We start from the raw sequence: 14,899 nt of genomic DNA, 5'->3' as shown, positions 1-14,899 counted from the left end.
GCTGACGAGCAGATGTTGCTACCGTCATAAAGCGTTTATGTTATAAATTGCGCGGAGGAGCCTGTATGTTTTACCGACACCTGACAATTAAAGAAACGACGTGTACAGAGCATATGTTGTGATCACGGAATGCACGTTAACGAGGCAACGAGCTGAGATCGCGTCCAAGGATCGAACCAGGATGAAAATGTGTTTCACTGTGCGTGAAGCCTCGATTTTCGAGGATTGAGAAAACAAAATTCGAAGATAATTACGAAATTTCAATAGCATTATGTACATCTGAAGGCGAGAAACGTGAAATGATTTCAATTTGCGTCACTGCTTTATATATTAATTATCTACGTTAATTAATTACGTAACATTAGAAATACCAGAGTTCCTTTTCTTTATTATCTCTATTAAGAATGCTCTATTTAAATCTAGCCTTAAGAACGATCGCTAAAGACATAAATTATGCTACTGTTATAAATATAACATGGAAGAAGAACAGATGATCTTCCCTTTGTTTAGCCTCTTACGAGTCAGAAGCTCGGCGATAATTACAAGTTAATATTGAAGGATATCGCACGTTTTCTCAGAAAGCAGCAAACTTCTTTCCTCGGTCCAATTAGTTTCTAAAAGTGACACGTTTTTCTTTTTGTTGGCAAAGTTCGTGCCTCTTATTTCGCCAACGCAAAGTCAACCAATTAAATGCGAACGTTGAGCGTAATTACTCTTTCCTCGTCTCTGATAATTACACACGTTTCTGATGTAAAAAGCGGTAGAAATCGCGGAGCTTCGGAATTGCTTTGTATCCTTGAAAACGAATCATCTACTTGTACGCACGATCTTTCAAATGAATTTTTCTTCCATTTAAATGACCAGTCAGAGCAAGCTTTTTCCATTCGCTCCCGAGTTTTGTTGAAATCTATAGAATTTCTCATATAAATTATACAGGCTGTTTCAGACTATGCGAATCGAAGGTACGGGGTAAACGAAGAAGAAAAACTTGCATAAACGTACAGCAGATACGACTTGGTTTTCGAGTTGCAGCTTCTTTCGCGTTGTTTCTTCGAAACATTTCCCTCTCGGGCAAATGGCATTTCAGAAACCGTTCACCGTATATTATACAGATACCTAGTTCTTACGGCAATCCATACGTAAGACGCGTGTCAGACGTTTCGCAATTTCTGTGAATAACTCATTTTCACGACGCCACTACCATAAATTCGGAATAATCTTGCTGCACCGGACGTGCGAGGCTTTTACGCGGGAACTCGACGGGCGACGTTTTACCGTGCGATATCGCCGTGATCTGTATGTCTGTTTTTGTTTCTTCTTGATAGGAAAAGGAAGAAAGAAAGACGGCCGCCTGTGTGCACGCAGCCTTACACTGACTGCTCCATTCATAACGCGGCGCTTGCACGACACTCAAACCACGCAGCAAAAGCAGTATACACCAACATTCCAATTCCTGGTCTTATCTACACAAAAGATTGTTGCAACACAAAATAAGCTATAACTCGAAAATAAGGTCATATCGCGTATACAGGGTGTCCCACGTAACGCGACTCGCTAGTTCTCTGCCGTTTGCGGCCATGTGACAAAGAACGTTTCGAATGAGCGTATTTTAATCGTGTGGAGTTTACAAAAAATGTGCTACAGGTAGAAAAAAGATTTCGAAAATACACTGTCTTTATAGGGAAACCACTTTGAATGACATATAATAAATGGGACCATACGTTGTCTCGACCATTTTTCTCTCGAAGACTATGCGGATAACAAAGTTTAATATTTTGCATTTGAGATGGAGGAATGAAGGTAGTATATGAAACATGTGCTTAGTATGGAACGTGATCGTATGTTTGCAAAGAAGTGCCGTAATGCTGCGATGAAGTTTAAAACTACTAATTACAACGTCGTCCGCGAGCAATTATCATTTGCGTGAATATGATCGTTTTAGTAACGTGCCGTTAAGCGTGTTCTTTTCTCGCCGTGACTTTTTATATTCATTTACGAAGAAGGTTTGCGTGACATTAAAAGTAAATTATTCGGTCAGTTTCTTTATTAGCTTGGAGTCTTAGCATTATCGACTAATTCGATCATCATCTATAAATTGTTCTTCGATTAATTCAACTTCGATCAATTCAACGATACTTGATCAAAGACAGAGGCAGCTTACGAATATTGGCAAGAGAAGCGAACTGACAAGGAGTGGCAGTTGTGAGTCGAAATTGGATGACAGCGCAGAATGTTTATTTGGTTCGCGTGTGTAGGTATTTTAATTCTCAGTCGCTCATTTTCGCAACTGTGTCTCTCGCGCATCGAATTGACACAATGAGAAGATCGATATGAACAAATGAAGAGATAAATAATTCATTTTCCTCTTCGTCGTTCACACGCATTTGCGTTAGTTCTCCTTCACGGATTTCATTCACACGTTTTCGACCTCGCATTGCTTCCATCTTGATGATCTCAGCTTTGTCTCGCAGCGAGAAGAAGCACGAAGAGAAGGCGCAAACGTCTCTTCCTCCCTTCTTCATATTCACACCAAATGTTGATACTCGAAGCAATACACGTCTAGCTGCATTCTCAAGAAGTTGTACAATGAATGTATAATTATCGTGCAGGCGTAATTACAAAGCGATATACTAGCTATCGATAGACTCGATAAGAATAATGTTAAATTGATAAACAGGGCCCTTTATGTAACAAACATTGTCACACCTTTCTGTCGCATGTTTTGCCATTAAACTATACTAAATGTATATGTTCCATATCGGAAAAGATAAGAGTCACAAAGACCCGGATCGATCTTTCTACAAATGACAGAATGACATCATCTCTTGCAGTTACACTTTTTTTTTTTTTTTTTTAATGGAAACCTTCCTTTTCTTTCCCATGCATCGAATCCTCTCGTCATTCTACGAAACAGGATACCAGATTATTAAAGTAACACGGCCGAAAAGTGATTAGTTTAACATTAATTTATTATTTTGCAAAATTCAAGTTACAATATCTTTGAAACTAGCAATCAGTTTTCGACCCTGTTATCCGAATACGTTTTTTCGAAATTCTGATATTTGAAAATTTGATATTTGCTATTTGAAAACAACGAGAAAATTCGATGTATGCAAAAAGGAAAGGAAGGTTTCCATAAAAAAAAATCACTCTGAACCATTCGTCTTTCTCCTCTTTAATTTTCTCCTCACAATTATCGTTTACTGGAAGAACGCTATAATAATAAGTAATAGCGTGAACACCCTCAGGTGTTACATCAAATTGACGAGGCTCGTGCGAGTAATTAGCGAAAAAAGATCCTCGTACAGCGCGTTAATAATCTCCATGAGCTTTCTTCTATGCTATTATCCCATATAGATTCTACAACTACGGAAAATCTCAACTATACCGCGATTAAAAATCTATTTCTATGAAAATAAATTATAGTTAGAAATACTTCGCCTGCCTTGAATCTTCCAAGCCGTCAATTTGAAAAATCGAAACTATGTCACACACCAGGACGCGATTAATTCCATCTTCTTGTCAATCCTCGATCAGATCTTCGTCGTCCAGCATCGCTCGACCCTTATCCATTCTTAAAATTTCCACCCGTCCATCGAATTCTCTCCGATTCATCTGCATAACGAAGAGCCACAAGGAAGAATCGTCCATTAGCGGTATAATTGGCATACTTATCGTCCTATATATTTAACCTAATCAGAGCTAACGAACGGAAGGACGAAGAAGAAGGAGGGCCGTTGAAGGCGAGAAACGTGATTTTCTGTTCTGGTCAAAGGTCGAGAAAACGAGAACGGTTCGTTAGACGAAACACACGCGTACGGGACAATCGATGAATTTTTCCGAGTAAATCGCGATAATGGCGATGGGACTGGCTCGTTATGCACTCCCGAGGTAAGCTCGTTAGCTCGTTCGAGTACATAGACAGAGGCTTATAATTATAATCAATCACCGTTCAACGAATGGGGGAAAAAAAGAAAAGGAGAAACAAATGCAAAGAATGGAAAAATCGTGTGAACGACAAAGATGAATAGTAATTTTATTATATAAGCGTTTCAACCCCGGTTGTCGCGAAAATAGTTTTGTTCTCCTCGATCGATTATGTAATCGGTTAGAGTAGCGAGAAATGGTAATTGCTAGAGATATCGAGAAAAGTGGGGGAGGGATTTGTTAGAAGGGAACGCGATTCGAGCAGATAACGCGGTTTTCCTTTGTACGATCGTGATTATTCAGATGGATCGAGGGGATCAATTATCGAAAGTCGGTCGTGTCCATTGTGACGCGTCGTAATCTCCCATGTTACGTAAAGTTGTGCGTTCAAACCCTTTCTGATCGTTTCGCTTGTTTTTTTCATTTTTTTTTCTTTTTTTAATTGGAATGCATACATATTGGGAGCGAAAAGCTTGGAAAACTTGGATTTCGATAATTGGCGTTGTTTTTCGGTGATCGCTTCGATGAAGTTTGCCGAGAAATCTTTGAAATTCCACGGTTTGTCGTGCTAAGAAATTTAGATGCTTCGAATGTTGTAAGCGGAAAGTTGGGGAAAGTTAAGAGTAAAAATTAGGGCGCTTGTGAGATAATTTGAAAATCCAACTCTTCGAATTTTGTAACGTGGCGATATCTATGCGTTTATCTATGATTTTCAAAAGTCGCGGATCCTGAATCACAGAAGATCGAAAACGTAGAAAAATTGATGATAAAAATGGAAAAATTGTTATTATAAAACGAATGCTTGAGAATTGACCTAAGAATTGATCATCAAGGTTTGTAGTAGCTGTTCGTAGTTTGTACAAACCTTAAACTTTCCAAATCTAATACAGTTCATGAAAGGATCTTCAATAGTCGGAAGGAAATTTTGTCCTTAACATGCTTCTTCGCCTTACCAAACGATTCAAGATCAAGATTAATTTCGATATCTTCTCCAAACTCTGCCAAGAGTAAATCACATTATCCGAATTGGCTGTTAGAAAGAGAAATAAATTCATTTCTCAGGGACGAACACTTGGCAACCGATGTGACGTCTTTCGTTTAATGAATGAAATTAAGATAGTACCAGTCGTCTAGTTTGAATTAAAGCCAAACCAAATGTTTCGTTAATCCTACTATTCTATTCACATTCGCACCTTCTACAAAAGTATGACGTTTTAGCTACGTTGTAAGATTTATACGACGAGCTTTCCAATAAGAACTTTGCACTAAATCGAACATTAACGTGGCGATATAAAAGAAATCACGAACTCACGTGGAAATATTAACGTCACAATGTAATTGCATCCTTCAGAAAAATCAAAATTTAGGCTCAACTACAGAAGCGAGATAGAACGATCTTCAAAAGAGAATAACTTTTTTGAAACTTATGACTTTCAGCGTGTCACTGTATATATGTATGTATTATATTATACGCATTTATCATGTGTAATTTCATTATATGTACCACGCAAAATCAGACAGGTAAGCAAATTTTCCAATTTCTGCATGTACTATAACGAAGATGAATATAATTGTGCCAAGTCATCCATGACATTAATAGTCAACACGACCATAAATCTTAATTTAAAATAGAAGGATATTAATATAGAAAATTCAACAAATTTGCCATAAAATTCGATTCGTTATTTTTATCTGATGTACCCACAAGTCAAACTAATTAATGTTAATTTTAATCATCCTCGCAGTTTAGTTTTTCGTAAACTATGCACAATACGTTTGTCGTATCCTTAAGCCGAATAATCGTATTTCTGGTACGTGAAACAGTTTCAAGCTCGTAGATGTCGTACGACACAAAAGCTGAAGAACTATGAAAGACTATGTTGCTGAACTTTTTCCTATATATTCTGTACGTCGATAAATTTCTATTATCTTGGAATACCGAGGGGCGGTGTAAATTCGAAGTCAGCTCTTCCTTGAATTTCTCCGGAGATCAACCTTTGACTTCTGGCTGACAAAGGAGATTTAAACTCGTGTATATAGGTGTACGGAGGATTCTGTCAGTCGTCGTGCCTCTCGCTTTCCGAAGCATTCTGCTTTTCCTTTTTCGTCTGATTCCTCTATCTTCGAAATCATATTTCCAACATCGATACGCCACGTCTTTACTCTCGAGAAATTCTTCTAGTTCTCGTTTATTAGACTCTTATTAAATACGAAAATTACTCTTACGAAACAAACTCTTATCGAAGATAATAGGAGAGGAAAATTGGAAAATTTTCTATGGACGTTAACGAATATTCCAAAATCTCTAAGCGATACGATGGAAATAATTTTTCTCGAAATTGGAAAATTCTTAAACCGTTTTATATCTTGCGAAACTCTGATAAGTCACGATACGGATGAAAAGGAAAATTTTCTTTCAGCGAACCGAGATGAAAATAAATCAAAGTTGCCATTTTCTCGTTATCTTTCTGTAACCGCATGCATCGAGTCATCCCACAATGCGCTTTTTTTAAAGGACCAATTTAAAACAACAAGAGTTGTTACTATCGGAGTAACGGAAAATTGGAGAAACTTCCAAAACTTAATAGGAAAAGTAATGAATTCTAAAAATCGATTGTCAACGGGTAACTTTTTATTTCCATCTGTATATGAAAGTATATGAAAATTAATGACTGCGTCACTCACAGGATGACCTAATATTTTACCACAGACTTTCTGACTCTCTTTTACTGTCAATCATAATTCTACCTCGACGATATCGAACTTAGTCCTAATTTTCCATTCTAATTTTAACCTAACCGCATGGAACCTAACGAAGTTGGATTGTCTACGTTTAAAAAACACGAACGCGATGGAAGATCGAAGAAAGACAAATTTTTAATGGAAACTTCCCTCGACTATTATCAAAGATTTTCCATCGAAATGTCTAGAAGTCAATGCGTCGATCACGCAGGAAAAGAAGATTTAACAGTATAATAAATAATAGGAAAAACCAACCAGCTTGACACGTTTTGTATCCTTGGGCGCGTATTAACGTAACGATAAACAGGATTGATGAAACGATCAGGCGCAATACGAAACGAGAATACGCACGACGTATCAATACGCTGTTATTATTACCAAGTGTAATTATACATGTCCATAACGAGCCGCCCTATGGTAATGGTGGAAAACTATTTGAATAACAGGGTGAAGCGAGATGAATAAAGCGATGTCAGCGTGAAGAGACGTGTTTTCAGCGACTAAACTGCTCGTTAAATTCCAATAAACGCATCGTATCGTCTATTTCTTACATACATATGTAGAATACGTATGCGTCTTCATTTAAAAGCTGCTGTTCTTCCAAAGTGAAAATTATGTCCAATGGCTACGAAAAAAGCATCTGCCGTTTTTATCAGCTTCTGCGTTTCACTCGCACATCATTAAATTTTTGTAGTCACGTGAAACGTGATTACTAAATCACTAAAATTAAACGAGCCTATGAAGTTCCATACAGTGCCCGGCCGAATAAAACGTGTAAGAGCGGTCGCGGTGTGATTCCTTGTGGAAAAGTAAGAAAACAAATATGGAATAACACGTTTTCATTCGCGGCTTGGAGACTGGGTAGAACTAGATAATCGACGGTAAGTTTACGCGTGAAAATAAGTCAAAGTGGCGGAATAAAATTTCTTCGCAAGACGCTTTGCTTCCGAGGGAAATAAATTTGAAAATTTACCACACGCATGAAAATGAAACCCTAGACGGAAAAATTTGATTCTACACTCTCGTTTTGTTTTTACACGCAGGATAACCTTCTGTTTGTTATTCGGTCCTATCTAGTCCGGAATTATTCATGTTCAAGCGTACTTGATAAATTTTCAAACTCGATAATTCTCGAAGACTAAGCTGAGAACGACAAAAGTGGTATTATATTTTCATATTTTACTAGAAGAAATCTAGTCGTGCTCGCTTCTACGCGTCCTATTCGGCCGGATTCCCTATCTAATTAATTAGTACAAATGCCATAATAAATACGATAACGTGCAAGTATATATGCCGTAAGTTCTCTGATTTATTGCTGCGATTCGTTTTCTTTTCCTTTGCTCGCTCCTCTTTATTATTAGAACTCTCGGTGTTACTCTTCTTGCACTATCTCCGCACTATCGCCATAATAAATCTCCTTCGAAAGATTGATTCTGTGTCTCACTTCGCGCTACAATTCCCTCTTCGAACCCTTTTATAGCGAGATCTGCCTAGCAAAATACGTAGGTTCTCGCTGGCCGCGATTTCATCATTGCAGGTAGATCGAAGGGCAAATCTTACGAGAACACGGCGGATCATTTTGCGCGCCGTATTTTACTCGATACAGTAACAATGACCAACCTATTAACCGCGTTAAACCTAATCCACGACTAAGCCAAAGCAAAACGAAGAACATCTCCCGCTATAATAAGATACGTTAACGCGGGGTCGGCTTAATTTCTGACGTGTTATACGAATTTTTTGTGCAAGCAGCCGAGTTTACACGGGGTGAGCCGGTTGGCGTCCAGGTTTCCTCTCGTTTCCCCTGCACACCAGATTATGGTCTCAGCGCGAAATCTGAGACCCAAGCGTCGACCGCATGGGATTATCCTTCCATAACGTCAGCCGTGGCTAGGCCATAACACGGCATTGCCACATCTTGCGAGATAAAATGTAAGAGCACGGCGATGTTGTGCTGTCGGTGAAACAAGAATATCTGTTCGTCGAATGTCGACAGACATGCTGCATAGATCGACAGCCGAGAAACACGTAAAACGATCGTTCCACGTGACGACCTGCGAGGACATTTTTAACGCGTAATCCACGCTATTCGAGCCGAGCTAACTCCGACGAGCATTAGTTGCCTCCTTCTCATAATATGTTTATGCTACTTAAATTCAGGATATAATTTTCGGATGCTCTTCAAATCCTTCGCTACGTACGGTATATCGGATTTGCTTTTCGGTTGATTAACACGGCGATTTGCTTGATCTTTTTCGTTTTAAGGCACGCGTAAGCTAGTTACTAAAATTAAAATTGAAAATTATACGAAATTATTAAACGACAGGACATTTACAGGCGGATGGCTAATATTATTTTCATTTGACAAACTAAAACTAGAGACAAAGACTCAATGTTCCTGAATAGATAGTCAGGTATTGCAGGATTTAAAAATCAACACGTCGACTGCCACGTAAATTTTGTAAATTTTCCCCGCGATAGATTCGAACACACTGCAACGTGATATTCTTGGAAAATATTATATTGGCCCGCTCTTAACCAATGTTTATCCAAGCCATTCGTGTCGTCGAAAATCTTTCAGTCCGTCGATTTAACATCGTCTTAATCGTTCTGAAAAATGGGGTGAATGTGGGTCACTGACGACCACCGCGGCGATCGATGTATTAATAATGCGTTAATAAGGTAAACAACGACAAGTATAGTTATCGCGATTTACATAATGAAAATAATTGAAAATCGCCGATAGCTAATACGTATGAAGAAAAGAGAAAAGAGGTCCATGCAGATCCCTGTTGCTATAATGGCACGTAACCAATCGCCACGGCTTCTCCGCATACTTGTGCGTACGTTTGAGATGCGTAATTAATAGCTTCGCGACTTATAAATTATTGACGATGAAACACGTTGAATTAATGTACATGTTAAACAGCTTTTGTCCACGAGCCAATCCCATTTATATCCGACTGTACAACTTGAAACTCTAGTCTTATTCAAACTGAAAATTATTTTCTTACTAATTTAGTTACTATATTTTCTTACTGATTTTCCTCTTGCTTTTTCCTTATTTATTTATTTCGTTTTTTAGTTCATGGCTGTATCGTTTCTCGAGTTCTAACTTTTTTCGTGATTTGTCACACATCTCTTACGACACGCAGGTTAATTCATTCAAACAGCTGTTACTTTTTATAATTATAGTATTTCTATGAATTAATCGTCAAGAGATCATTTTTTCAATTTTTGATTGGAGAAATCCTTATAGCAAAAGATTTTTAGTAAAAAGGTGTTAAGTAAAATGAAATGATTTCTCATCTGCTCTTGTCAATCTCGTTTAATTGTCTTGTCATTTTCTGAATTTGTAGTAGAGTAGAATGTTCCCTGTTTCGTGTTTAGAGAAATTACTCGTCGTGTTCACTACACTACGTTTGACTCTTCTCTACACCTAATCGGTAAAATAATAATCGGTACTATCGTAAAATAAACGGATGCTTAAGCTGCTTCTACCTACGCTTCCTAATCGCTTGCAAGTGCATCGATATCGTTCTGAGAACCGGTATTTCAGAAATTAAAAGTTTGGACTCGAAGGACAACTATCATTACAATTGAAAACTTTCAAATTTTGTGATATTCAGAGCTCCAAATTTTTATTAAAACTCAAAATGTTTCGAATATTTAAATCAGAGATTTTTCAATGCGGCGAATCTTGCAATTAGAAATTCTCAAACATTCCATGTCTCGAATGTTTTGTCTCGAATTACACGTTTTCCAATGTTCCAAATGTTTTCACTTAGAAACTTTTAACGCTCCACGTTTTCGAATATCCAATGTTCCAAAGCTCCGAATTTCCAAACTTTTAAATTCTTCTAGCATCAGATTAAATATGAAAAATTTCGAGGTTGCAGATTTTCAAACTTGGAAATTTTCAAATATCAGAATTTCGAAACAACGTCCAAGGAACGAAAGATTCTGGACATCTCATTATTGCGTCACGCGAAAAAATTCTGCACGCGGATCATTGCGCGTCCTTACGAACGTCGCGTCAAGTTCTCGATACCCTTCGATGCACGTTTCTAATGCCTACGTGTGTGAAAGAGAGTAAAAGCGTGAATGGAAAACTGAGGAAAGAAAGAAAACTCATGCAAATGAGAGAACACGTCCCACTATTGTCCTCGTTCCAGAAAAGTTAGGATAGAAGATTTATGGTGGTAAACGACGATCATTGCGTGGATCGTTCGTCCGGGGTTGTGGATGCAAAAACGCGTAAGAAAATAAAAAGAATATAAAGAAAAGAAAGAAAGAAAGAGAAAAAAAAAAAGAAGAAATGTATGAGCTGTCGTTTGTCACTTACCCTTCAGAGAGGATGTTATCATGGGGTCACCTGAAAATGATACAAGTACAGTATTTGCGTGAACGTCAATGTATGATAATGAGAAAGATAAATAGACAGATTATAAAAAGAGCGACAGGATGAAAAAAAGAGGAGAAAAGAGATCTTTGATATAAATCTCGATACGAGTTATATCGAGAACAAAGACAATGAAAGATCAAAGAAATAGAGAAGATGAAGACGTGTTTTTTGGCTAATCTGTTTCTTGTTTAGCTTACTATATACATGTAATCGTTGAAATTTCTCGCTTCTACGGTGATCGCGATTGCCACGAGATCCATGTTTTTATTATGGTTTGCTGAAAAAGATAATTTTGCAAAATACACGTGTCGCACCTTGTACGAATGTATCTAACGATCGGTGCCACATATATAGAATATAAAAACCACGAACAAACACTTATATCGTATAGAGACTACAAAATAGTATATGCACACTATTGTATTTAGATATTGTATTTATTTACATACAATACTTGGCCATGTAGAACCAAAGTATATTAAATTTCGTATCGTTCAATAGCATTCAATATATAGTAATATAATAATATGTCATAACATATTGGTAACATAGTAATATATATATATACACAGTAATAGTCTTTCATTATTATTCGATCTTCATACGACCAGAAAAATCTGATACTCTAAGGGTGAAATGTGTGCAACGCTTGGACCAAAAGCTTCGTTGGAGAATACGGTTGCGTGCAAATACTCTCTAGTAGCAGCACTGTACACGCGCTAAATGAAATGTCTCGCCTGTATATACCTGAAACTAAAGAAGCAACGGAGATGATCTTTCCGTATCTGTTGGACATCTCCGTATCTTGCACTTACGTCCATCGTTCGTGACGGAATATCATTTCAGCTGGCGAAAAGATGAAAGAGAGCGAGAGTAGTCGCACAGGATCGTGTCGTGAGAAGCGTGGGCCCAGCACAGCGAAGCAGGGAGGGTCTCTGGGCCGAGATCTCGGAGGACTCGGGGTCAGAGATCAGCGTTCGCCGCAGAAAAGAACGGGAAAATGTTCCTCTCGCGAGAGATACCCTATCTCTGTTCTCGCATAATACGCAAGTGGGAGTATTCGTATACGGACGCGCTTAGCAAACTGTCTTCGCGACGGCAACCTTCGCAAAGCAGACCCCTCTTCTTCTTCTCTCTCTTTGTTCAGCCTCATTCTTCGCGTTTCACTCTCTACGTACGTCCTCATTCCCTTTATTAGTCTTTGTCTCATCTCGTCCCCTTTCGCCGGAAAAAAATATCGCCATTCGTTGCGACGTATCGTGACACGAGAAGGAAACGACGATGTGTCCCTTTCGCTGCTGCGGTTGATGGTTTTTTCATTCGGAGTATCGTAGCAGTTGCACACAGATTTCTTTTGGCTTAGTTTTGCAATTCCCAAGGTTAAGAGAAAGCTGGTCAAAGTTAGGGGAAATTTCGGAGAGGAGGGAATTTTGGTAATTTGCAAGTTCGAGGATAACGCAGTGTATGGAAGGCTAGGTGAGATCGATCAGGATTGCGACAACGGTATTGGTAAAGTAAATTGCTAGGGGGAGCGTTTGGACTCGAAGATTCAAGCGTTTGGAGAAATCGAAAAGTTTAAAAGATTCGCAAATTAAAAATACAATTCGCTCTGTGAATAAGAGCTCGCACCGTCCGTAAGTAATGATTCATAATGGAAAATAATCTGCAGCGATCCTGACGCCTGTTACAAACCGAGTTAAATAAACCTCCAAAAACGTGCGCTTGTCATCACTCTCGCCAACCGATCATTACCAGGTGCAAATTATACCTTCCTCTCGTTCCAACCGAAAGCCTCAATTTGCCTGAAAATAATGTTAAATATTCAGCGCGTTAAAAACCTCTCATCTTCCAACTACGAAAATTATTATTTATCGGGAAAGTCGGCGTATTAGCCACAATAAGAATAATAAACGAGAAGAAAACAGCTACCGGTGAGCAGACATCAGCCACCATGAATGAATAACGTATGCAAACGCTTGATTAGAGAGAATGATATTGGCAGAAGCTAGAAGCCGCGAGTAGAAGTGTAAATCTATTCACTGTCAGGATGCAATTACACCGGTGCCTAGCAACGCTAACTAGCCGAGGTTTCGCTTTAATCGCGAATATGAGTTATCGTATGTTTTCCCCCTTGGAACCCAGGTTCCAATAAACGACCGTGCTTGTTCCTTTCAATGCTTGGATACGCGAGAAAGATACGGTAAATGTAGTCAACGCACGAGATTTCACAATTACCTTAACAATTATCTATTTCTTGTTCCTTCGTTTTCGAGAATAATCGGCGCGTTTCCATTGGAAGTAAAATAGCGAATTGTGAAATAAAATCTTCCGCGATGTCTACTCGCCGTTGTAGTTTGCTAAATGAAACACATTTCAGGATGCACGGTGCCACGTGCGAGCTTGGCTGCACGTGGAAATGCGTGTGCTACGGGCATCAGATCTTTGAGAATGTGATATAATTGAGTGAATTATCTGACCAACTAAATTTACTCCGTACGATCAGCAAATATATCGCTCTCAACGTAACAAAGCACAAAACATAAATAAACAAGAGATTCCAGGGCGAAGAGTCGAGAAAGAGTCACAGTTTGAAGAATGGGATCGTATCCGATGAAATCCAGTTTAAGGTTCAATTATTATACATTTGTGGATAATTAACGCTTTATATTAATGAGTGAAAACCTGAACTCAACCGAACGTTCCTACGATATGACTGAAATTCCTGAGTGAATCCTTGAAGATTCGAGAAAGGATCAAAGTTCGGAGAATAAAATCCTATCCTATAAGACTCGCTTCAAAATTAAATTATTATCCTTTTGTAAATAATTAGTATTTTATATTAATGAGTGAGAACCTGAAATCAATTGAATTGTTGCTACAATGTGATTGAGATTCCTGATTCCACGAGGACACGAGAAAGGATCACAGTTCAGTGCAGAAAATCAGCTCGTATTCAATCAAATTCACTTTACGCTCAAGTTCAAAATTCTTTTATTTCTATCTTGTTGTTAAATATATTACTAATATGCGAAAATCTGGATTCGACCCAACATCCTTACGATATGACATAATTTGTGATTTACGATTGTAATCGATCGAAGATTCCCTTTGACTGTCTCGATATTTCGTAGAGTGTCGCACGATTCAAGGAACGAGTCGCGGGCTGAGTCATCGCGCGAAATCCACCGGAAGATCAGATCGGCCCACACGCGCTGCTCATGGCTCGCATGTGCAAGAGATGCACGCACTGATGCAGCTTCATGGGCCACAGCCTGGTCAGGGGATCACAGCCGCGATTTTCCACGAACGACGACCCATGATTCGAATCTACTGTCCTAAAAATCTATCTTCCCTAGTTGCGATCATTCCTCCAGAACATATATTTTTCTAGAAACCGACGAAATACTTGTTAACTACAACTTCTAGTGTGGCTAACAATTTGAAGATGTTCCTAAGTCAGTTCCATTATATCCAAGTTTGTATTAATATTATTCACATTATTTTACTTTTTATATTTGTTACTGGTAATGCTTCAAGAAATTACCTACATAGAAAGATCCCGACTGATCATGACACACGATGAACAACTGGAACAGGAGGAAGTTTGTAAAATAAGAGGTCGAAGAAGGCAGCATAATTTCAAAGAGTATATTTGTATTTAATAGGAGCAACGAATGAACATAATATGTACCACAGAATAAACGACTGTTGCCAGTATAGTAAGAAATGTTTGCTATAAAATATCCGCCACCCTGTGAGGTTCTACGAAACCAAACTGATCAACTTTTGTCGACTTCTCAATTTCTCAATTTCACTACACAAGTA

At 38.4% G+C, this 14,899-nt stretch overlaps 1 protein-coding gene across 6 annotated transcripts in view; it reads right to left on the bottom strand.

Annotated features, from left to right (window-relative positions):
• Nucleotides 1–14,899, bottom strand: part of LOC117204007 (thyrotroph embryonic factor) — a 101,013-nt gene that overhangs the window by 77,460 nt on the left and 8,654 nt on the right. For 4 of the 6 annotated variants that reach the window (XM_033440971.1, XM_033440970.1, XM_033440975.1 and 1 more), the window contains exon 2: nt 11,015–11,044. The exons of the other annotated variants lie outside the window; for them this stretch is intronic. In XM_033440971.1, the coding sequence (XP_033296862.1) occupies nt 11,015–11,044 (30 nt within the window). The remainder of the gene's footprint in view (nt 1–11,014; nt 11,045–14,899) is intronic. 6 annotated transcript variants of the gene reach the window in all.

This window comes from Bombus bifarius, unplaced genomic scaffold (genome assembly GCF_011952205.1).
Source record: "Bombus bifarius isolate JDL3187 unplaced genomic scaffold, Bbif_JDL3187 scf7180000007975, whole genome shotgun sequence".
Lineage (NCBI taxonomy): Eukaryota > Metazoa > Arthropoda > Insecta > Hymenoptera > Apidae > Bombus > Bombus bifarius.
Note: the sequence above shows the minus strand (reverse complement) of the source record. Positions and strands in the feature narration are given on the sequence as shown.